At 36.2% G+C, this 22114-nt stretch overlaps 3 protein-coding genes across 5 annotated transcripts; 1 reads left to right on the top strand and 2 right to left on the bottom strand.

Annotated features, from left to right (window-relative positions):
* The first annotated feature begins 2095 nt into the window (after window positions 1-2095).
* On the top strand, window positions 2096-10245 carry LOC147563789 (uncharacterized). The gene is made up of 11 exons (XM_086640606.1): window positions 2096-2916; window positions 3281-3564; window positions 3669-3863; window positions 4431-4777; window positions 5369-5660; window positions 6577-6735; window positions 7268-7633; window positions 8203-8268; window positions 8679-8727; window positions 8926-9049; window positions 10000-10245. Exons 1-11 carry the CDS (start codon window positions 2352-2354, stop codon window positions 10085-10087), a joined length of 2535 nt encoding a protein of 844 aa, XP_086496732.1. The 5' UTR covers window positions 2096-2351; the 3' UTR covers window positions 10088-10245.
* Window positions 10246-10474: 229 nt separating this feature from the next.
* Window positions 10475-11122, bottom strand: LOC147563788 (kunitz trypsin inhibitor 5-like). The gene has a single exon (XM_086658924.1). It carries the CDS (start codon window positions 11120-11122, stop codon window positions 10475-10477), a length of 648 nt encoding a protein of 215 aa, XP_086515050.1.
* A 1150-nt stretch (window positions 11123-12272) lies between these two features.
* LOC147563787 (uncharacterized) lies at window positions 12273-19034 on the bottom strand. Of its 3 annotated transcripts, none has more exons than XM_086640614.1 (13): window positions 18628-19034; window positions 18053-18102; window positions 17468-17736; window positions 17302-17376; window positions 16901-16959; window positions 16680-16815; window positions 15959-16058; window positions 15687-15753; window positions 14901-14999; window positions 14623-14712; window positions 13705-13859; window positions 12893-12994; window positions 12273-12760 (listed from the first exon to the last, which is right to left on the bottom strand). In XM_086640614.1, exons 3-13 carry the CDS (start codon window positions 17718-17720, stop codon window positions 12610-12612), a joined length of 1287 nt encoding a protein of 428 aa, XP_086496740.1. In that variant the 5' UTR covers window positions 17721-17736; window positions 18053-18102; window positions 18628-19034; the 3' UTR covers window positions 12273-12609. The 3 variants fall into 3 exon arrangements, with proteins under 3 accessions (XP_086496740.1, XP_086496748.1, XP_086496756.1); XM_086640622.1 differs by having other exon boundaries at window positions 15959-16055; XM_086640630.1 differs by lacking the exons at window positions 12273-12760; window positions 12893-12994 and having other exon boundaries at window positions 13701-13859; window positions 15959-16055.
* Window positions 19035-22114: the final 3080 nt, after the last annotated feature.

Raw genomic sequence — 22114 nt, 5'->3', positions numbered from 1 at the left:
CACCTCAGATACTTTTTATATTTCCCCAAGTCACCCACCGTTCTCATGGTGGAATGTTTCTCCACTTTCAATAGAGAATAGTTTACCATCTTCTCTATGTGAGAACAAATTTCCCTTTATTTCTCAAGAATTTGCGCTCTCTCTCCTTCGAGTGTCTCTCATACACTCAAAATGGTTTGTCTCTCTTCTCACAAATTTCCCTTAGTTATGTGTGATGCCCCAAGTTCTAGCAATTAATTAACAATATTGGTCTCGCTTTCGACATCCCAAGGCCACCGGTACGGGTTTTTTTTTCTCGACAAATACTCTAGGCGCACACCCTAAAAGCAAACTTAAGCATACACTTATAGCTTAGCCTTTGAACACACTCGCAAGCGATTCCAGTCTATCACAATCCACCACCATTACTGAAGAGTCATCTTCGACTCTGGTGTCACCCTATGACGCCCCCAAGCTTTAGTAGTTAACGATATTGCCTCTGTACTGACACCTCATACCCAAGCTCACATATATGAGATTTTGTTAGACTCTACAAGCTTGCCCAAAAGGCCTCGCGCACTTCTCAAGCTTGAGCGTACACGTATAGCCCGCGCTCCGAACATTATCGCGAGAGATGTGAGACTATCACACTCAACCCGACTTTCGTTATATCTTTTTCTATCAACTCTCTCGTTTGTTAAACTCGACTTTATCTCTTTCGTGTCATCTCCCATAAGTCGTCTCTCTTGAATTCAACTTTTATCTTTTTTCTCCATCACTCTCTCTTTAGTTCTCGGTGTTAGTCATCGCTTGTGCCTCTCTTTTTAAGTCGTTGTTTGATCTCTTGAAACTCGATGTTCGATCTTCTTCGAAACTTGTTGTTTGATCCTCTTTGAAATCTTCGCTTTGACCCTCTACAACTTGTTGCATTTGTCTCCTTTGTGAGTCGTCGTTTAATCCTCTCTGAAACTCGTCGTTGTGAAACTTGTTGTTTGGTCCTCTCTGAAATCTTCACTTTGACCCTCTGCAACTTGTTGCATTTGTCTCCTCTACAAGTCGCCGCTTGATCCTCTCTGAAACTCGTCGCTCGACCTCGTCTGTCTCTCTAAAGCAACTTGTCACCCGAATCTTCGTCTCTTTCTCAAGAAAGTTTCGCTTTCTCTTATCTTAATCATCTTTCATTGTCTCTCAGTCATCTCTCGCTTTCAAATTTGACTCAATATAGGGTTTTCTTCCCCTAAATCTAGGGTTTCAAGAAGAGGGCTCAAATTCAGCGAAGAACTCGGGTTTGAGGGGAGAAATTAGAGCTCTCTTCTTCTAATATCCAGGGTGTCGAATTATTTTTAGGGTTATTTCCCAAACCCCCCAACTTTGTGACCAGCTTCCTGCCTGGCCCCCTACTTTAGCAATAATTCCCGTATGACCCCCTTTTTCCGTTATTTTTAACTTTCCGTTACCTCTCCTCCATCTCATTTTCTCTCTCTGCCACATCATTTCAACACGCCACATCATCGTCTTCACCAACAGGGGTCGCCGACCGACCAAATTTCCGGCTGGTGACCTTCAAACATTTTTTTCCTCTCTCTTTAAAAAAAACTTTTTTTTTCATTCCTCTCTCTCTCTAGAACAAATCTAGAGAGAGGATTCATCACGAACAGATCTCTATTTGTGATGAATCTGTTCATCACGAACAGAGGTCTGTTCGGGTTCTTTTCATCACGAACAGACCAACCCTCCCTCTCTCTAGATTTGTTCTAGAGAGAGAGAGAGGAATAAAAAAAAATTGTTTTTTAGAGAGAGAGAAAAAAAGTTTGAAGGTCGTCGGCCGGAAATTTGGCCGGCCGGCGACCCCTGTCGGTGAAGACGATGACGTGGCGTGTTGAAATGATGTGGCAGAGAGAGAAAATGAGATGGAGTAGAGAGAGTAACGGAAAGTTAAAGGTAACGAAAAAATGGGGTCATACGGGAATTATTGCTAAAGTAGGGGTCAGGCAGGAAGCTGGTCACAAAGTTGGGGGTCATTTGGTAAATAACCCTTATTTTTACAATTAAATCTCGTGAAGGAAGAAGATGAAAAACAAAAGGGCACTGCTTTGGGGAACACAAGAAAATTTTCAGAGTACAATATCTTAAGTAAATTTTTGTGGCATTTGTCTTCCCCAAACCCACACCATTGTTCCTTCTCGACTCCAATAACAGGCGTTTGCAAACGGCCATCGTGAGTGACACTTTTGATCTCCAATCTTTCTTTCTTCTCCTTTGTCCTTCTTCCTCCCTTTGTCTACTTATTCTGGCGAAGGGGAAATCCACTTCGTCGAAATAGATAAAGAGAGAACAAGAGAAGAGAGAAAAAAAAGTGGTAGTAGAAGGAGATGAGGAATGGAAATACACAGAATAAGGAGAGAAATGGTGACGGTGGCCGGAGAGGAAGAAAAAAAATTTATTGGCTCACAAATTTGACAAGCCTACCAAAAGCAGCTAGCTGCCTTGAAGGTACTACTATGGTCAAGAGTGTGCCTGCCAAGTGCCAAGCCGTACGAGAGATGATGGCCTCCTCCTCCCGCTACGTTCGTCTTCCCTCACTCCTTTCTTGTCTTCCTCGAAATAATATTAGTCCGACGAGACGTCTCCTTTTATCAACAACCTCACTTCTTCTTTTCTCATTTCCTCTCCTTTCTTCTTCTTCATCTACTAAAACCTCTTCTCGTTCAATTTCCATCTCTACTAAACCATCGTCATCGTCGTCGTCATTCTCACCGGTAACAGCAGCAGCCATGACGACACCTCCAGTGGCAAAGAAGGTGAAGCACGAGATGGAGATGTTTGGAGATGTCAGAATCGATAACTATTACTGGCTTCGTGATGATTCTCGTTCTAATCCTGAAATTATTTCTCATCTCAAACAAGAAAATTCTTACACTGATTTCATCATGCAAGGTATATTATAGTAATCCATTATCTTCTAGGGCTTCATTTTTGTATACCTATCTATCACCGATCTTCTTCTTTTTTTCATTAATGCCGCTGGTTTTCTGTACTGATTTGAATGATATTAAGTGATGAATGTGATTTCTGTACGATTTCGTTTATTTAATTCTACTTCTCTGTAATTTCCAATGTTGCTTGTTGTTTGTCTTGTTATTTGATCTTCTTTACTGAGTCGATTTTCCATACAAAGTTCTTCCTTTTAATTTCATGTGATTCTCATTGTTATTTGGTCATTTAAAGGATCAATTAAGGTTTTTGTATCATTCAGAAAGAAAAGTTGGGTTATGTTTATATTTTATGAACTTTGGTTTAGGGACCAAATCGTTTGAAGATAAGATTTTTGCTGAGATAAGAGGAAGAATTAAGGAAGACGATGTTTCTGCTCCTGTACGGAAAGGGCAGTATTACTACTACGAAAAAACATTGGAAGGGAAGGAATACGTTCAGCATTGTAGACGCCTTATACCCAATGGCGGACACCCTGCTTCTGTTTATGATACGATGCCAACAGGACCTAATGATCCTCAAGAGCATGTCATCCTTGATGAAAATGTCAAGGCAAAAGAACATGAATATTATAGCATTAGAGCTTTCAAAGTAAGTAAATTTTTCGATCAAGATAACATATCTAGAATCCCAATCGTCCTTTTTTCCTTTCTCTTCTTAGTTCATTCCTTTAAGCAGTACCATTTTTTTTCCAGGCGAGTCCGAATAATAAGTTGGTAGCATATGCAGAAGACACCAAAGGAAATGAGATCTATACTGTTTATGTCATCGACGCAGAATCCGGAGATATTGTTGGGAAGCCCTTGGTGGGTTTGACATCCTACCTTGAATGGGCTGGTGACGAAACACTAGTTTACATTACAATGGATGAGATCCTTCGGCCAGACAAGGTAATCTTACTTTAAAGTATGTCTAGAATGGTGCTAGTTTTATCTTCCTTTGCAATATGGATAAAATTGAACCTTGAAATCCAAAATGTAAACTTTAAGTCGTGCAACGAACTTGGGCCTACTTTTGATGCCGCACCTACTGAGGGCATGTATTTTTTACTGAGTATTTCTTATATGTTACTCATTTACTGTGTTCGGAGGAAGATCATATGGAGGGATTATCATTTTATCTTGTCAGTGAATGATAAATAATACTATGATTGTGAAAACAAAAATGTCTCCATTTACGATACTGTTAATGAGGAAAAACATGCCATATTGGCTTGATGGTGAGTTGTTCTCACTACTCACTAACGATGATATAAGTTCTTGAGAAGGTTAAAAAGAACAACAAAATCTCAGAGTGAAAGGACACTAAACGGCTAAGTTGTAACTTTGGCAATGATTAGAGTTTCATGCCATTGCAAGCAACACATAATATAATAGGTTCAGATTTATGAGTACTCCTCAGATCTCATAAGGTTTTTGTAGTTCCATAGATTGTTTACATTCCTTCTGCTTTGACAGGTATGGTTACATAAGCTGGGATCTGACCAAGCTAGTGATGTTTGTCTTTATCATGAAAAGGATGATATGTTCTCTCTTGATCTTCAAGCTTCCGAGAGCAAGAGATTTTTGTTTGTTGCATCTGAAAGTAAAAATACACGGTTTGTCTTTTACTTCGACATTTCCAAGCAAGAAGACAGGCTCCTGGTTTTGACATCTCGTGTAGACGGCATTGACACATCAGTCAGCCATCGCGGAAATCATTTCTTTATCAAAAGGAGAAGCGATGAGTTTTTCAATTCAGAGTTACTCGTGTGTCCATTAGATAATATATCTTCTACGACATTGCTACTTCCTCACAGGGAAAGGTAACAGCATTCTATTTCTTCAGAGTGTCTTAAAGTTAATACATTTGAACCTAGGAGTTTGGAATAACTTCTTTCATGCTAGTGTTGATACGTGTTGTAGATTGGGATTGGTATATACATATGTGTTATACTTGAGGTTGTTGGATTTGAATTTCAATTTATCTACGTATGAACTAAATTCTTCATAATCTAATAGTTGATGATGATATCTGATTAGTAGTTGTGCTGCTTTGTTCTCAACATTTGGAAACTTCCACCTGACAATTGAGACAAAATGAGTCTTATAGTCTCATGCTATTCACTCTCAGGAGATGCATTACGAGAAAAGGGAGAGTGAAGAAATACGTTGCAGGGGCCTAATAAAACCTATATTATAGACTGAATCACATAAGTAGTTCGATGTTCTTCCGTCTATGTATGCCATTATTTTCCATTATCAAAGGAACTGATTGTGTTTTAGCAGATCATAATAAATAGTTAGGGTGCTACCGGATTCTACTAATGTTTCATATAGATTCTTTCAAGTTATGTCTGTGATATACTTCCATTTCAGTTTAATGTAAAACTCACTAGAGTGGGCATTATATACAGTGTAACCATACAAGACATGCAACTTTTCACCGACCATCTTGTTGTATTTGAGCGTGAAAGTGGTTTGCCTAAAGTGACTATTTATGGACTTCCTCCCGAAGGGCAACCAATTGAAATCCTACATGGAGGCCGAAAGGTGGAGTTTATTGATTCCGTTTACTCAGTTGAACCCTCCGATTCACAATTTGCTTCGAGCATTTTACGGTTTCACTACAGTTCGATGAGAACACCTGAATCAGTATACGATTATGACATGAACACTGGCGTTTCTGTGTTGAAGAAGATTGACACAGTACGTTACTTATTAACCTTATTTATATCTTTTATACTTGTCAGTTATGTATCATATGTACGCTCTTAAAACTTCCTTTCACGCTCATTCTAACAGATTGATGTTGGGGCCATTTTTGTTTGTCAATACTGGTTACTGTGTTTGCCAACTTCTTATCGTTTCTTATGGGTCTGTCATTACTGACTTTCCGTCATAAATTCTGTTTGTCTCTTTAAATATTGTTCATATTTGAATTTTCCAGCAGCACAGGCATGCCCAGTGGGACGGTCAATTAATCACTAAACACTGCTAGACTACCGATTAGGAGGAGGAATTTTTCCTTGACCTCTTAGCTATGAGAAAACTATTTCTATGACAGGCCTATGTGGCTACCTTTTTCTACGAACGCTTATGTAAAAGCTTTATCTTTTAAACGAGTTTCAGATATGCTTCTTAGGTGTAAACCAATATTTACTTATAGATACGAAACTCGGGTCAGCTATGTCTTGTCACTTATGCTTAGCATTTGGATTTTTCTACTAGTTATTTGTTCTGTCTGGGTATAGCATATATCAAGTACTAGTTAGTTATCCTGGCTGGACATAGAATATCCTGTCGTGTGGTTGTGTGGTGTACAAATATAGTAGCGGGAAGTTTCATTAGTTATTGACCCAGTTAAAATAAATAGAAAATTTTGACTAAAAGTCAATTAACTCTAACACCTTCCTAGTTTCGTACTAGCTGCTTTGATAGAGGTCCAAATAATTCATCCATTTGAACCAAGCATTATTTCTCTTGATGGTTATCTGTTCCATTTCTTTTTCCATAAGAACTACAACCGATTCTCGAACGGAAATATTTTGTGTTGAATGGTTCTATCTATTCCATCTGTTATCTGTATACTGTATGTTATTAATTCATTAACCACTTTACCCAGGTATTAGGAGGTTTTGACACGTCAAATTACGTTACTGAGAGAAAATGGGCAACTTCTTCAGATGGCACTCAAGTTCCTATATCAATTGTTTATCATAAGAATCTCGTGAAGCTCGATGGCTCTGATCCATTACTTCTATATGGGTACGGCTCATATGAGGTAAAAACTAACTGTATCTTTTTTCAGATAATAACAATATTAATTAACCTTGTGATGTGTTAGCTACTGTGCTTATAATGTGAATATCAGAACTTTAAAATTACTTCCTATTTAATCTGTGTTTTATTTGGTTAAAATTACGTTCTATTTCTCCAAGGATCCAAACTAGTTTGACTGAAAATTAGCCACTTTAAATACAAAATTTAATATCCATAGCAAATCAATTTTATGATCTCTGACACCCTCATACTGGCATACTACAAGAGAACAACTCCATCGTTTGTGGTTTGTCGCAATGACTTTTTTCTTGACTGAAAATTAGCCACTTCAAAATTTCAAATACAAAATTTTATATCCATAGCAAATCAATTTTATGATCTCTGACACCCTCATATTGGCATACTACAAGAGATCAAGAGAACAACTCCATCGTTAGTGGTTTATCGCAATGACTTTTTTCTTGACCTTTTTTGTTCTCTTGACTTTGTATTTTTTAAATTGACTGGTGCTAATGATTTGAACCTAAAAACAGGTGTGCATAGATCCATATTTCAAGGGATCGAGGCTGTCTTTGTTGGATAGAGGGTTTATTTATGCAATAGCTCACATTCGTGGAGGAGGTGAAATGGGAAGGAAGTGGTACGAGAATGGGAAATTTTTGAAGAAAATGAATACTTTCACAGACTTTATTGCCTCTGCTGAGTATCTAATAGAGAACAAATATTGTTCAAAAGAAAAGTTGTGCATTAATGGAAGGAGTGCTGGAGGTTTGCTTATGGGTGCTGTTCTTAACATGCGCCCTGATTTGTTCAAGGCAGCCGTAGCTGGAGTTCCGTTTGTCGATGTTCTGACTACAATGCTTGATCCAACTATCCCTCTAACAACTGCCGAATATGAGGTCATTCTTCAACTGTCTTTAAGAATCATAAATTTTGACCATTTTGGTGCACAGCAGTCAATTGAAGACAATTGTACAGTATATGGCTATGCAACATCCACAAATTCTCCATTTGTTGGATAATCATGATTTACCCATTTGCGTCATTTCTGGAAATCAATTTTCTCCTTACAAGAGTTCTTGAAGTTCAGTGAACCAGAGCTCGTATCCCTCGATGCACGCTGCCTTGCCCGTGACATTTGTTACCCATCTGCCTTGCAATACCTATTTGATTCCAATGGAGCTCAGTCACTTGGCACAAAAAAAAAAACTAGATCCTTTAGTCAATACCGCATTTTCCATCCAGCCCTTTCGAGAGACTTTATTAAGTAAATAATAAATATGCGATTAGTAGTAGTGTACCATATACAAGGACACTTATAGGTTAAGTACCTATAAGCCAGGTATACGATCCACTTACCCACATGTTGACTTGCCCATTTTCAAATACTTGCTGAAGTTACCGAAATTTAGGATTGATTTGTGGTTATATTGTTTGATTCTTGCTGATTTCTCTCTGATAACTGCAGGAATGGGGTGATCCTCGGAAAGAAGAGTTCTATCACTACATGAAATCTTATTCTCCTGTTGATAATGTAAGAACTGGATTATTTTGTGGCTTCTACAGAATCAGCACCCACATAATAAGCATGATTGCTAATTATTGCCATTACGTTCATGTCCTAAATGTTTTGCATGATCAGTAGATTTCAACAGTAGATGAGTCATTTCTTTTAACAACATTTTGGTATGACCACCAAAACGGCAAAACTACAAAATATATACAAATCCACTACTCATCCACTAATTAAAATTACAAGAGCCATGATGACGACCTAAGGTCCCTGATATTGCCACGCTTACAGACGTAGAGTCCTATGGAAAAACTCGACAATAGAAACAACTGCTTTATTTCATGTAGTCGATTTTGTGCCTTTGTGCATATATATGTAATACCTTGTGACTTTTAAGCTGAAGACTGACCATCGTCTTATTTGTTTGATAGGTTAAGGCACAAAACTACCCCAACATTCTTATTACTGCAGGTCTACATGGTAAGTTTTTTTTTTCAGAGATGATTTTAAATAAAAAGTTGTCATTCCTGCTTCAAATTCTTGGCAAATAATTTGTATGGGAAAATAAACGGAAGGCCTAAATGGTTAAACGGTTCTGAAATTGGAACAAAAATTAAGAACTGATTAAATATGTTTCTCATATTTTAGTATTTTGTTATTATTTTCGATATGCTACAGATACTCGTGTTTTATATTCTGAACCTGCAAAGTTTGTGGCGAAATTGAGGGAAATGAAAACCGACAACAACACGCTGCTTTTCCAGTGTGAATTTGGTGCAGGACACTCCTCAAAGTCAGGAAGGTAAAAGTGGTTCCCGAATCTCAAACTTTTTAGTTGTTTTGCATAATTTGTTCTTAGAAGTAAATAACTAAAAGGCTAAATTAATATGGCATACTCATATCAAATATTGAATGTCTCGTGTTAAATATGCTTTAGCTAACCTTAGTGACCCTTCCCAGAGTCCCACTACATTTGCAGCTACTTCAAGTCTTCAAGATACACTACAATAAAGTTTTCCTTGGAGCTTGGACGTCACAAAAAGAAAAAAAAGTAGTACGTCTTGTCCTCCTGGGAATAATAGAACATGCATGTCAGCCAACCAGTAGTTAGAATATGAGCCTCTAGCAATGTTTTCAAGATTCAAGAATGACAGTAGTTTTTTCACAAGTAATCTCCATACAAGTATCAAGCAAACCATCAATGTTGAACAAAAACCTTCAAATCAAGTCAATCAATCTGTTCTTTTTTGTGTAAAAGAGAGTGCTAAATACCACAAAATGTGTGTACTATGTAGAAACCTAATAACGTACTTTTCATAAAAGAAGACTATGAGAAGTCACAACCAGAGGCGACTAAGCGTTGCCCGTTGGTTTCGGCGTGTAAGCGCTCAAAGTGCAAAGAAATCCTGACAAGGGTGAGCCCCTTATAAGCTCACTGCCTGCACACTTGTAAGCACACCTTTGACATCAGAACTCTGAAATTGAGATTATTCGTCGTAGATATTCTCAAATGTATCAGAATTCTGGACCATATTTTATATCATCTTGCATCTTCCGTTCCTTTTGCATAAACCAAAATTGTATGGAAAGTTGTGAAAATTTATTTTAAATATCAAATCCAGCAAGTACTAGACGGCTAGACCTACGAGAAATCATATAATGGTAGCAAGAGTTTGTTTTGTTTATTTAGAGAATTTATTTTTCACATCTACTGCTTTTTACATATGCAATTTATGTCATCTCCTGATGCAGGTTTGAGAAGCTCCAAGAAGATGCTTTCATCTACACTTTCTTACTCAAGGCATTGGACATGATTCCCCATGGCTCTGGAAATGAATGATAGGTACACACAATTGTTAACTTCATGTACTAGTTATTCTTAGATTCAGAAGAACTCCTCAGATTTATCATCTAATTAATCTCATTAGGATATGGATCAATCTAGCACAACATTAAGTCCTTTTCTTTGAATGATATAATAAAGAAGGCTTGTTTTAAGATCTGGTTTTATTAGATATATTAATATATGCTAGAAGTAAACATAAATATATTTGTATCCAAATTTCAGACTCTTAGTAAAAAACAAGCACGAACCTTCAACCTTTCATTGTCTTATTTCGAACAACTAAATTATGGATGGAGCTTACATATAGACATCCTTATTCTTAAACCATATTAATAATTCAAACTATACACATTAGTATGGGTAGTAGTTTGTTTCTTTAATTTACATCTTAGTGAAGATAACCTTGAGAGGTAAGACTGCAACATCATCACTAGACAAAGTCAAACGCCTCCATCCATCTTTATCGACATATATGCTCATGTCCTTACAATTTGGCCTGCACATTTCACACACCGATGGACAATACACAAGCTTATAAACACCATCTTTCTCTCCATCTATTCTCTCTATCTTAAACCAATTCCTCAATGTTTGAGGCCCAGGGTTACCTTTCAACCCTCCGGTTGTGATAAATGTTTGTTTAGTCGATTGGTCGAAATTTGCTAGACGCCATACGAGTGAAGTTTTGCATGTAGTTGCTACATTATACTCGATATTGAGATCAGTAGATAAACTTATAATCCCATCTTTCTCTGGTTTAGCAGATGAAAATATAACTTGGATACCTTCTGATGTCTCGGTTAGTTCTTGGGTCACGTCGAGTGTACAAAGTGTACTATTTTTGTATATGTTGTTTCCTAATGTGACTCCTCCCCCTCCAGTACCACTTGTAGAAGGGACAATGTTGTAATTAACTCCAGCACAGATGTCGTTTCCGTCTGAGTCGTGTACAGATACGGCTAATACCAGAGAAGTTGTCAAAAAAGCGAAGATAAAGAGGAAAAGAAGAAAAGGCCATGAAGTCCTCATAATAGATAAATATGAAAGATTATGGAATTGTGTTTAATTAAGGATGGAATAAGAGTAATTTGATGGGAATTGAAGGAAGAGGAATTTGGTATTTATAGAGTTTGGGGATTTGAGAAACGTGGTCTAAATACATATATAAATATTGGTCAAACAAATGGGCCAATAGAGTTAGTTGGTCAAATAAACAAACGGTAAGGATGTGAGAATGGATCATCAATTGTCAACTTGTCTAATGGTGGCTGAGATTGGAGGAAAGTTCAAATGATGGACTCTCCCTGATCCTTGATTCTTGTTATCTTCCTCATCTTAGGCCGTTGGATCGAGTTCTGATCTATTATTTTAGTAAAAATCTCAACATTAAATCCTACTGTATTTGGCGAGGGAGATGGGGATGTCAATACTGGTGTCTGGCCGCAGATCATAATATGGAAACAGAAATTGTAGATTTACATGGCCCAAGGTTTATATGTTAATTTACAGACCTCCTTGGCAAGTGGTTGGATTAGGGAATAAAAAAGATAAAGTGTATGTTTTGTCCATCTCTCTTTTCTCTCTTGTTCATCGTCACCCATGATAGCCGGCCGGCTTCCAGGACTCTCTAATGCTCTCTCTCCATTGACCTCTCTCTCTCACCACAACTCCATGTTAGGTTATCCAATGATAAATTTACGATGGGTGTAAAGTTGTTTCCGTTACCAAGACGTATATTTTGGGCTAATTTTATTTTGACTCTAAAATGCCCAACTCGTCAAAATGTTCTCATAAACGACAATTTTTCGATAAAAATGCCCAAGTCTTCAGGCTGTCCTAAACTCTCTAAAAATGCCCAAGTCTTCAGGCTGTCCTAAACTCATCAAAATGTTCTCATAAAGATGACATGTATTTTCCATTCTAGATTCATTTTTTGTCAGACTCCTTATTTGTAAATAGAGAAGATTTTATCATCCCTTCTTCCACCACCATTTCATCTTCATCCCCTCGACCCTTCCTTCATCCCCCAAACTTGATTTAATTTTTGTTTGTAAAAGAAAAGAAATGGAGAGAAATATACAGGAAATCGAAGAAATCGTAGAAATGAAGAGATTTTGGTGGAAGAAGAGATGGTGGGAACGATCCAATGTACCTAATGGAATGATCCAGACAGATTATATTCGTTAATCAAATAAACGGATGTTGCTAATTTCTTTTCTCAATCAAACAATAAGAAGAACATGTACACAGATCTAACGCTCATCCGAACAAATACACAAGCTATAATTTACGCGAAAAACATGTACACGTATCTAACATTCATCCGAACAAATACACAAGCTATAAAATTTATGCTAAAAACATTACATTACAGCGAAAGGAAAACAAATAAGACCTTAATGGTGCATGAATTTAACAGTGGACATTTTTGTATCTTTCTTTCGACGGATCATTCTGCATACTTGAGTTGATATTTTCCTGTATCTCCCTAGAGAGTATTTGAGTCTGAAATAACTTCAAATTCTTCCAAGACTAGGCTGAGTGGTAACATATTGTGTCCTTGCCGTGTCTTCATCGCTCCATGAGGAATCGACGGGTGGTAGCTGATAGTCATCTGGTTTCAGTGCCAATGCAAAATCTGGCAATGTCGGAGCAGTCTCCATTATTCTGCAGCAAACCAACAAACCGGCCAAGAGTGATATCATTATTAGCAGTAGTTGTTGAGAGTTGAGACATTGATATATAACCTATCTAAGAATTTTAAAGAAAAAAAAACCATCAAACTGGAATATTCCTTACTTTTCAGAAGTATATAGATCCCGATTGATTCGCACTTTGCTAGAAGTGTCTTTCGGTATCTTTTCCGAGAGGTATTTCATTGTTCCCCAAAGGGGTGGATTTCTGCATTTATTTACAACAAGTTCAAAATAAAATAAAAAGAAAGAACCAATATCTATAGGTTCATAAGAGTTTTTGTTTATTTAAGGTTTTGAATGAATAAGTATAGACTCCACCTAAATAATTAAGAAATAATCTTATTTACTCGCTCCGTACTAATGAACGTACACCAAGCAGCTTTCAGGATCTAGCTAGTAGCTAACCAGGTCTTAGCTTTAGCTCTAATAATTGACTGAACTTTTAGCTGTTTTCAGTTTATACACGCCGAGAGATTCGTTCACACTAGAACGACAAATTGGGTACTAAGAATACTACTCCAATAAGACCAGAAGCTGTAGTTTTACCCATAGATAGAGGAAACCTTTACTAGAAATGTAAGAAAGAATGAGGTATGCCCTTATCACGGTTGAATGCTAAATTCTAGAAACATTGTGTTGACGGAGACGAAAAAATTTAACTAATTACCGCAGACATAAGTTCACCGCAATATATTAAATGCCAACTAGAAACAAATATCGAGGTAATCAAAGTAACTGTTGTTTTTCTATTCCACATTAAATCGTGTGATAGTGAAATAGTATTTCAAAGAAGTAATAGGAAGTAGAATTCATGCTGTGGTTCAATTTGAGTTGGGGACAATATTATTACTCACTAAAAACGTAAATTCAAATATAGATTTTATAGATAGTAATAGATTATGATGAATTGCCTACCTCGAAACAGGTGGAGCCATGTTGAAAGCTTCACAGAACTTTTTACTTTCTTTGAGAAACTCCTCTGCTGCTTGAAGAGCAGCTACAGCCATCCCATGAGATTTCTCAGTGTTACCCTCATCAAGGATTAAGCCGTGGTAATAATATGCTGCTGCCTGGAAAAAGAATATAATGGGAAAAAACTGCCATTAAAACAAGACCAGAGGAATAAAATGGAAGAAGCTTCCATTAAAACGGTAGTCGTTTTTCAGAATCCTGTGTTATTAAAAAAATACTTTATGATACGCGGCATTCACATTTTTACGTAATTCTTCTTTGGGTCTGGAACCATTATAATCGTCATATCCTACGTGCACTAGTACAACCTACTAATAAAACTAAAGTACCTTTAACATGTGAGAAGAAAATTTTACAGGGTAGAAGTGTTCTTTCATACATAAGTGCGTACCAGAAAAGGAGCACTTACCATTTTTCAAATAAGTATGCATCTTTAAAGATTCAACCTAAGGCATAAAGAGTCATTGGATTATTCAGAGACATGCTTAAAAAGACTATTACGAATCCAGGACCGATGCAAGACGATTTTCGAAGAACAGAGTTCAATCTAGTTTGAGCACATCTTTTACTCCCTTACGCCGGATGTCAACTTTAACTGACAATCTCCACCTTTAATTTGAAAGTACTCAAGAGACCACAATAGAGGTAGGTTTTGTGGTATCTTTAAAACAACAATAGGAAAAGGAATAAAAATCACAAATTTCGGATAATATAAAAGCACTTGATCATGTTTTTTTTTTGGCAAACACCAAGACAGTATTTTATGTCTTTGGTGTGCCTCTTAGATAGATGAACTCATTGAGTGGTAAAATGGAATTGAAATCCACAAATAAAAGAAAGCAGGAGACTAAATTAACATACCTTAGCTTCAGCATGTTTCCACTTTACAAAAAGCTGATGTTTTTCTCCCCATCCATTTATTAAGGGAAGAGAGATAATATTTTCTTCAGCCTGTATACAGCAAAAGGATTTCTTCATTAAATGACTACGTCTCTCTATTGAAAACAAATGAGACATGGTGCAAGTTATTTGTAAGTATCAAGTATTATATGCCAACCTGTAGACAGAACTACACCATAAAAAGGTCGCCACACAGTGAACCTAGTTTCCATAAAGAATAGTAAATATTAACTCAATACCTGGTGCCAGTATTTAACCATCTCACAAGCAAGACGCCTTTTCACTGCTAATGTGGCCTTCGCACTATCAATTGCCATCCCAAGTTGAATATCAACGCCCTTCATCACACGAGGTTAAAAATCATTAGTCAGAAAATGGAGGAGCTTCCAAGTGTAAACAATTTGTCAACAAAGACCAAGGCAACACGCAACAGTTAATTCTTTGTTCTAAACAGCAGAGAATTTCTCGTGCATGGGTTATGATGGGATACAAAGTTCCAGATTCACATCAAGTCTTCTACAGAAAGGGATCCTATGGGAACATGACAATCCTCAGCTCGGAATAATTTTTGAGGATAAAAGTTGATAATAGAACGTAATGTGTGGCAAATTTTCTCCATTAATCTAAAGATAACTGCTTACATTCGCTCTTTCCCTTCAGGTTGTACCAAAAGAAGTTCTGGAGATATAAGGAGATCAGATAAAGCAACTTATTAATATTCAAACTGATAGAAAATGGATAAGAAACTACCACTATGCCAAAAGAATGATTTGTGTGACGTGAGAGTTTTCTCTTATTTGTTCGAGGAAACCCATTCTATAACAAACTTTGTAGTACATGCTTCAAAATCATCTTAAGAACTTGCATTTCCAAAATATTATATGAAAATACGCAAGCATTATCCGTAAGTGTGAACAAACCAACCTCTAATTAACTCAGAGAAAGGTGGGTTAAAGAAATAAAAAGGTGCATGGCAAATGTAGAGTATGGAAAAGAGACAAAAGAGTGATAAAAAAGTCTAATACCTGGCCTAGAGCTTGTAAGGAAAGTGCTCGTAGATTTCCTTCTGCTAGGTCCACTGGAAGAACTCTCCTACAGTTTAAAAAAAATTGGTACAACAAAGAGTGGTGAGTTTGACACATGAAACCTGTATAACCTCTTGTGACGCATGAAGAATGTAATTTTCCGAACTTCCGAAACAACATCCATATAAAAGGCACTAACACAAATTATTTGGATCAAGTATTCTTGTTGGGAAAGTAAATGCCAAGGAGGAATGTAAATGTAATCTGCAAACCTGAGATCAGGAGGCAACTGGGGGAGAACGTTCCTGACAGCACATTCCAAATAACCAGCTGCTTTTAAGAAGATATCGATCGACTTCCGTTTGCTATCTGCTATAAAGAATATAAAAAGGAACTTGTTGTAGGATTATACGAAAGCATGAAAAAGGTAGAGGGAAACTAAAAAGCACAATCAAATCAATACTTAATTAGGCAAACTAGACAAGCAGTTAGACTAACTGGACAGGAAAAATCTCACTCAACCAATAAATTAAGTGGGGAAGAATAATAAGTATTTTTAAGACAAAAGGTAACAAACATAAGTTCCAAACACAAGATTTGCCAAATTAAGAAAGTTAAAAAACAAACAAAAGTGGTTCTTCTTTTAATTATTCTTAAGATAACAGGTTCCAAGATGCTGTAAAGAGTAACAAAAAAGAAAAGCTTAGAACCGCAAAGGGACGATTAAGGGATATCTAGAAGAAGTCAATCAAAATTGAAATAAACGGTCGGTCAAAATTTTCATCTTACAAAAGAAGATAATCCGTGTTTGTACTTTTCTTAGTCCTTTGTCAAAATCATAGACCAGACAAAAGTTTTCATCAATCGACTACATCGGGTAAAGCGTAACAAGAATAGGTTCCAAACACAAGATTTGGCAAATGTTAACCAAAATTCACTAAATTAGGTTTAGGAGAACCATCTGCAGCAGGTTGTTTTGCAGTAAATACCAACCTTCTGATACTTTTGGCTGATAACCATCAACAGTAGTCTTAGGGAGAAGCAATAAATTTGCCTGTGACAAAGATAGCATGGCCATCAAGTGTAAAACTGACAGTACCTCATACCAAGCATTTGGCATGGATGTTTCCTGCAGACACAATAGTATCAAAGTCAAGATCGATACAGTTCACGATTACGAAAACATATAATGGCACCCAGACACAAATGCGCACCTCTGCTCCATCCTCTTGGTTAACCCATACAAATTGTACCTTATGCTGTAAATGATTTCCTGTAGAATAAAATAATGTAATCATCAACAATGAAAAACATAGCTTATTACATAAGGACATATATATATATATATATATATATATATATATATATATATATGACTTCTATACTTCTATTGTCGAATAACAGTTCAACAAATAGGTATCTTTTTCAACAAAAAAGCACCAGCATTAACCATTTATTCTTTCAAGAGATGGACATCAACAATATAATCTCTTTTCTGTTCTTCCTCCATCCAGCCCCTTATTATATAAACAGATCTTCTATCACCCCTTTAAGGCTTTAATGAAAAAACATCATAGGACCAACCAATACACGGTGCAATTGGAGATCTAATTACCATCTTTAACTAAACCCAGAAGAACTGGTAAGTAATCTTCAAGAGCATGCTGAAGATCAGACAACGTTGAACCTCCTGCACGGACAACATCCACCTAATTAACTAAGTATGATTATATGAAGTTAACTCTGAATTTAATACAAGATTCACTAATAAAATCACAAACCATGCTGAGTAGCTGTCCTTTTCCTGGTTCTTGTGGCTCTTGGTGCTTCTTGGGCGGCCATAACAACTATTCGAGTTCGAAGAGCAGAGAGGCGCTCAACTATATTGTTAGATAAACTATCAGCAAGAGACTGAGAGAAATCTATAGGCTTGGGAATCCTTAATCCAGGCACAAACACAGCCACTTCCCCGACATTTCCAGGCCTTTTTCTAACACCACCAATATCCTTTGGTGTAGATAACAGGCACCCCATACTCTGGAACTTGTATCTGCCAAGACAGATCAATCAGACATAAAAATCCAATTACAAACTACAGGCCTAAGACACTGCATACAAATGAATCATATCTCGAAATATAAGAATTGGAGATTCAGAACAGGCAACGACGGGTCACGGGTGAAGTACCCTTTACAGTAAGATGACCTATAAAGAGGTGGATCAGTTGATTAAATGCCAACTAATCTTATACAGGAAAGTCATAAATTCACGGGTATCTCATAGCAAGAAAACCCATAAACACAAATACAAAAGAATGCATTTTTTTTCCAACAACAGAAACTACAACAAAAGACTTTCTAACTTACCTCTCTCTTTTTCAGAAGCTTCACCTAAGCGTCAAACCTTCTGTTACCACCTGCATAAAATAAAAGTTCAAACTCTTCAAAGTCAGATCAACCAAGTCACATGAAAACCATTACACAGACTTTCTATCTAATTCAATTTCAAGTTATTTCCTTTCTGGCACAAAACCCAAATCATCAAAAGTTGGAATTCCCAAATTGATATCCTAAAAGAGACAAATTTTTTGGAAGAGAAACGTAAGGGTAAAGTGAAGTTCAAGCCGAAAAGAAGAGCTTAAAGCTTTTCCAAATTAAGTAATTAAAAAACAAACAAAAGTGGTTCTATTTTTAATTACTCTTAAGATAACAAGATTGGCTGTAAAAAAATAACAAAAAGGTAAAAGCTTTTGAACAGCCGCAAAAGGGCGATTAAGGGATATCCATAACAAGTCAATCAAAACTGAAATCTAGGGCATAATCAATACTCAGTTGAGGTTTTTGTAGAATTTCTTCTTCACTAAAATCGATCAATTGAACCAATCTTTTTACTGTAATTCACATAATAAATCACAAGAACTTCCATTTAATTCGATTCTTACCTTCTCCGAAACACTTAGAATCAAATTTCAACATCAATTCTTCTAAGCAAAAGGTGAATTTCAGAATCCATTCCAAGTTTTGAACTAAACTTCTTCCCAAACCCTAAGAGATTCAGATACCTTCTTACTCAAGTGTAAACCAATGTAAACACTTTAAAACCCTAGAATTTCGATAATCCTTTCACCAATTGAATCTCATAACCCTCTTCCAGATTGTAGAGAGAGAAAGTAAAGAATTGAAAAGGTCGGACGACTGAAATTAATATGAGGCGACTTTTATAGTAGCGTTCGAATGGCGCCTAATTAAGCTTTTCAAAGGGGTAATTTTATTTTGTCAACGAATCATTAAACGTAAAAGATGAGATTAAATAATAACCGTAGATATATTTATGTAAGTTTCGAAATCTAACCTAGAGATTTATAAAAGAGGTTGATATTGCCTGAGGTTTAGGGCAAGTAAGATGTAAACGTCAGATTTGAAGAAGCCAGCAGGAAATACTAGTACATCTACTTTTGATGATAGTGAAGTAACATGTTCTCATTTTACCGTTGGGGAAAATGATCTTGCCAGAGAGCTAGGGTAGATAGATGGTCACTCCATAATATTGTCTATCTAGATCTTGTTCTACCATGTGTCTCAACCAAAATTCTACCATAATATTGGTGGGACAATGTGATATTTTTCTTCATTCTATTCATTCATTTATCACTATACACCCTATAATTGTTGTAAATTCTTATACCAACTATCATAGTATCATGAGGGTTGGTCTTGAGCCCAGCCGACCCGGCGGCCAAGAGCCCCCAATTTATGTAACACTTATATATAGGTTTATAGTAATATCTTACGTATTTTTATTTGCACCTGTATGGCTGTATAACAGGTGTGTTTGTTCAGTGGAGTAGTCTTCTAAGAGTATCTCTAATGAGATGCTCCAACAAATACTTTAGAAGTCTAGTTGTTAAGTGTCAATGGAAAAAAAAAGTCTTAATAAAAGTGTCAATGTAGACTAAACTCTTGTTTTATCTCTAATGGAGATCTCTAGAATACCTCTACTTAATGCACATGTCAATCTTCAATTCAATAGATAAAATGGAGATAAAAATCAGTTAAAAAGCATGAGTTTCTATTGGTTAGAATATTAAAGTGACACTTAGAGAGTCTTAAGTAGACACTATAATTTTAGAGTGTCTTTCTTTAGAGTACCTATCAATAAATGATCCACGTCACTATAGAGTGTCTTGTTGAGTGTCCCATTTGAGAAGGTTTTTCAACACAATCTCTATAATTCTTAAGTGACACTCTAAGTTTTAAAATTTGAGTTTCTCATTAGAGATGCTCCAAGGTCTAAATTTTGACTCCCGTGAGATACATCATTTATTAATTTTTTTTTTCTTTTATAAAGGGCACAAAAAGAACAAATATTTCGGACGATACTAATATGTGGTTAAGTGTTAACCACTCCATAATCAATAGGACGTTTAAATTGGAAAGACAAACTTATAACAAATACAAAGACTAATATGTGCAGTCCCGTCTATGGTGTTGCCTAGGACCCCTCAAAGTCAGGCCCAGTAGTGCCAACTACGAGAAGGACCCTATTGGACTATGAGAAATAAATTAGTTGTACTTTATTTTATATTTATAAATTTTAGGATTTTTGAGTGAGAGGCCCAAAAAATGGAGGGTAAATAAGTATTACCCCCAGCCTAAAACAAAAATGAGAACCCAGTCCAAATTGTCAGGACAACTCACACTTTTCTGGTTTTTATTTTATTTATCCCTCTTTTACCCCTTTACGGGAAATTTCTGTGTTTTCTGACAATCTGACGGATGACAGCGAAGCAATTAATTCTCCGTACATGACGTAATGTCAGAGAAACATTCAGATTTTTTGAAAATTCAAAAATGGCGCCATTTTTTGACGAAATTTCAGGCAATTTTTTTGGATCCTGCCCACTGTATTTTCTGTTCTTTCTCTCATTATTTTTGAAAACATTCACATTTTATCTTCTTCATCTCTTTCAATCTCCAAGAACATAAATTTTCTGTTCTTTCTCTCTCTAAAAGTTTTATGTTCTTATTTTTGGATGTTCATCATTCTTATTTTGCTTCACATTTTATCTTCTTCATCTCTTTCAATCTCTAAAAACATCAAAGTTTCCTGTGTTTCTCTCTCTAAAAGTTTTATGTTCTTATTTTTCTTCTTCATCATTCTTATTTGTTTCACATTTTATCTTCTTCATCTCTAAAAACATCAAAGTACATAACCAAATGGTCAGTGCACAGAACCATTCCCGGTACAGAAGAAAATTCTCAGTTCAAAAGTGTCCAGTATTCAACCAAATGGCTAGTACACGGAACAATTTCCGGTGCACAAGAAAATTCCCAGTACAAAAATGTCTAGTACATAGCCGAATGGCGAGTACACAGAACAATTCCCGGTAGACAAGAAAATTCTCACTACAAAAATGTCTAGTACATAACCAAATGGCCAGCACACAGAACAATTCCCGGTACACAAGAAAATTCCCAGTACAAAAACGTATAGTACATATCCAAAAAATGGCCAGTACACTAAATAATTCCCGGTACACAAGAAAATTTCCTTGTACAAATTCAAGAAAAACTACCAAAAATGAAGAAATTTGTTGAGATTAGAAAGAGATAAGAAATAAATCTGGAAAAAAGAACGAAATTTGTTGAGATTGGAGAGATAAATTTAAAAAGATTGGAGAGATAAATATGTGTGGGAGAAAATAAAAAAGAAATAAGAAATAAATCTGGAAAAAAGAACGAAAATGGCAAGTTGGTAAATTTTTTAATGGCAATTCTGTAAATTCGTGGACAGTACAAGGTTTAATGTCAGGTGCGTCAGACTATTTTTCAAAAAATTTCGCATTTCCCGGGAATTTTTCGGTGGCAATTTTGTTAATTTATGGAAAGTACACTGTATGATGGGAGGCGTGTCAGATTATTTCTCAGAAATTTGAGAGTTTCCCGGAAATTTTTCGATGGTCGTTTCGTAAATTTCGAAAAGAAGAAGGGTGTTTCGGAAATTCCACCCCCACCTCCTGACCATTGGATCTGCCTCTTATTCTCTTCCTGCAGTGGACCTGCTTCTTGTTTTGGGTCAAGGATTGGGCCTTTTGCCCAACCCCTCTAAATTTTATTCATAATCAAAATTTTTGATTGTAAGAGCTAATGTCTCTATTTTTTTTTTTTTTGTTGAAACAGAGCTTATGTCTCTTAGATTTTAGAAAATATTTGCAGATAACTTATGAAACTGTTCAAGTAAAAAATAAATTTTTTATTTGTTGAAACATGTTAGTCTTTCTAAATTACGACTCCTAAGAGACCTAACAAGAACATTCTCGAACAAAAGTGATAATTTTTGGTCAAATTGAAGATTTCAGTCGGGCACGTGGCATTTCATATTAATTTAAGAGAACAACATTAGTCTTAATTGTTTTTATTAGATACTTA

This window comes from Eschscholzia californica, unplaced genomic scaffold (assembly GCF_041429995.1).
Source record: "Eschscholzia californica isolate CP2 unplaced genomic scaffold, dmEscCali1.0.p SCAF_1, whole genome shotgun sequence".
Lineage (NCBI taxonomy): Eukaryota > Viridiplantae > Streptophyta > Magnoliopsida > Ranunculales > Papaveraceae > Eschscholzia > Eschscholzia californica.
The sequence above is the reverse complement of the archived record's forward strand: the minus strand, read 5'-3'. Positions and strand labels throughout refer to the sequence as shown.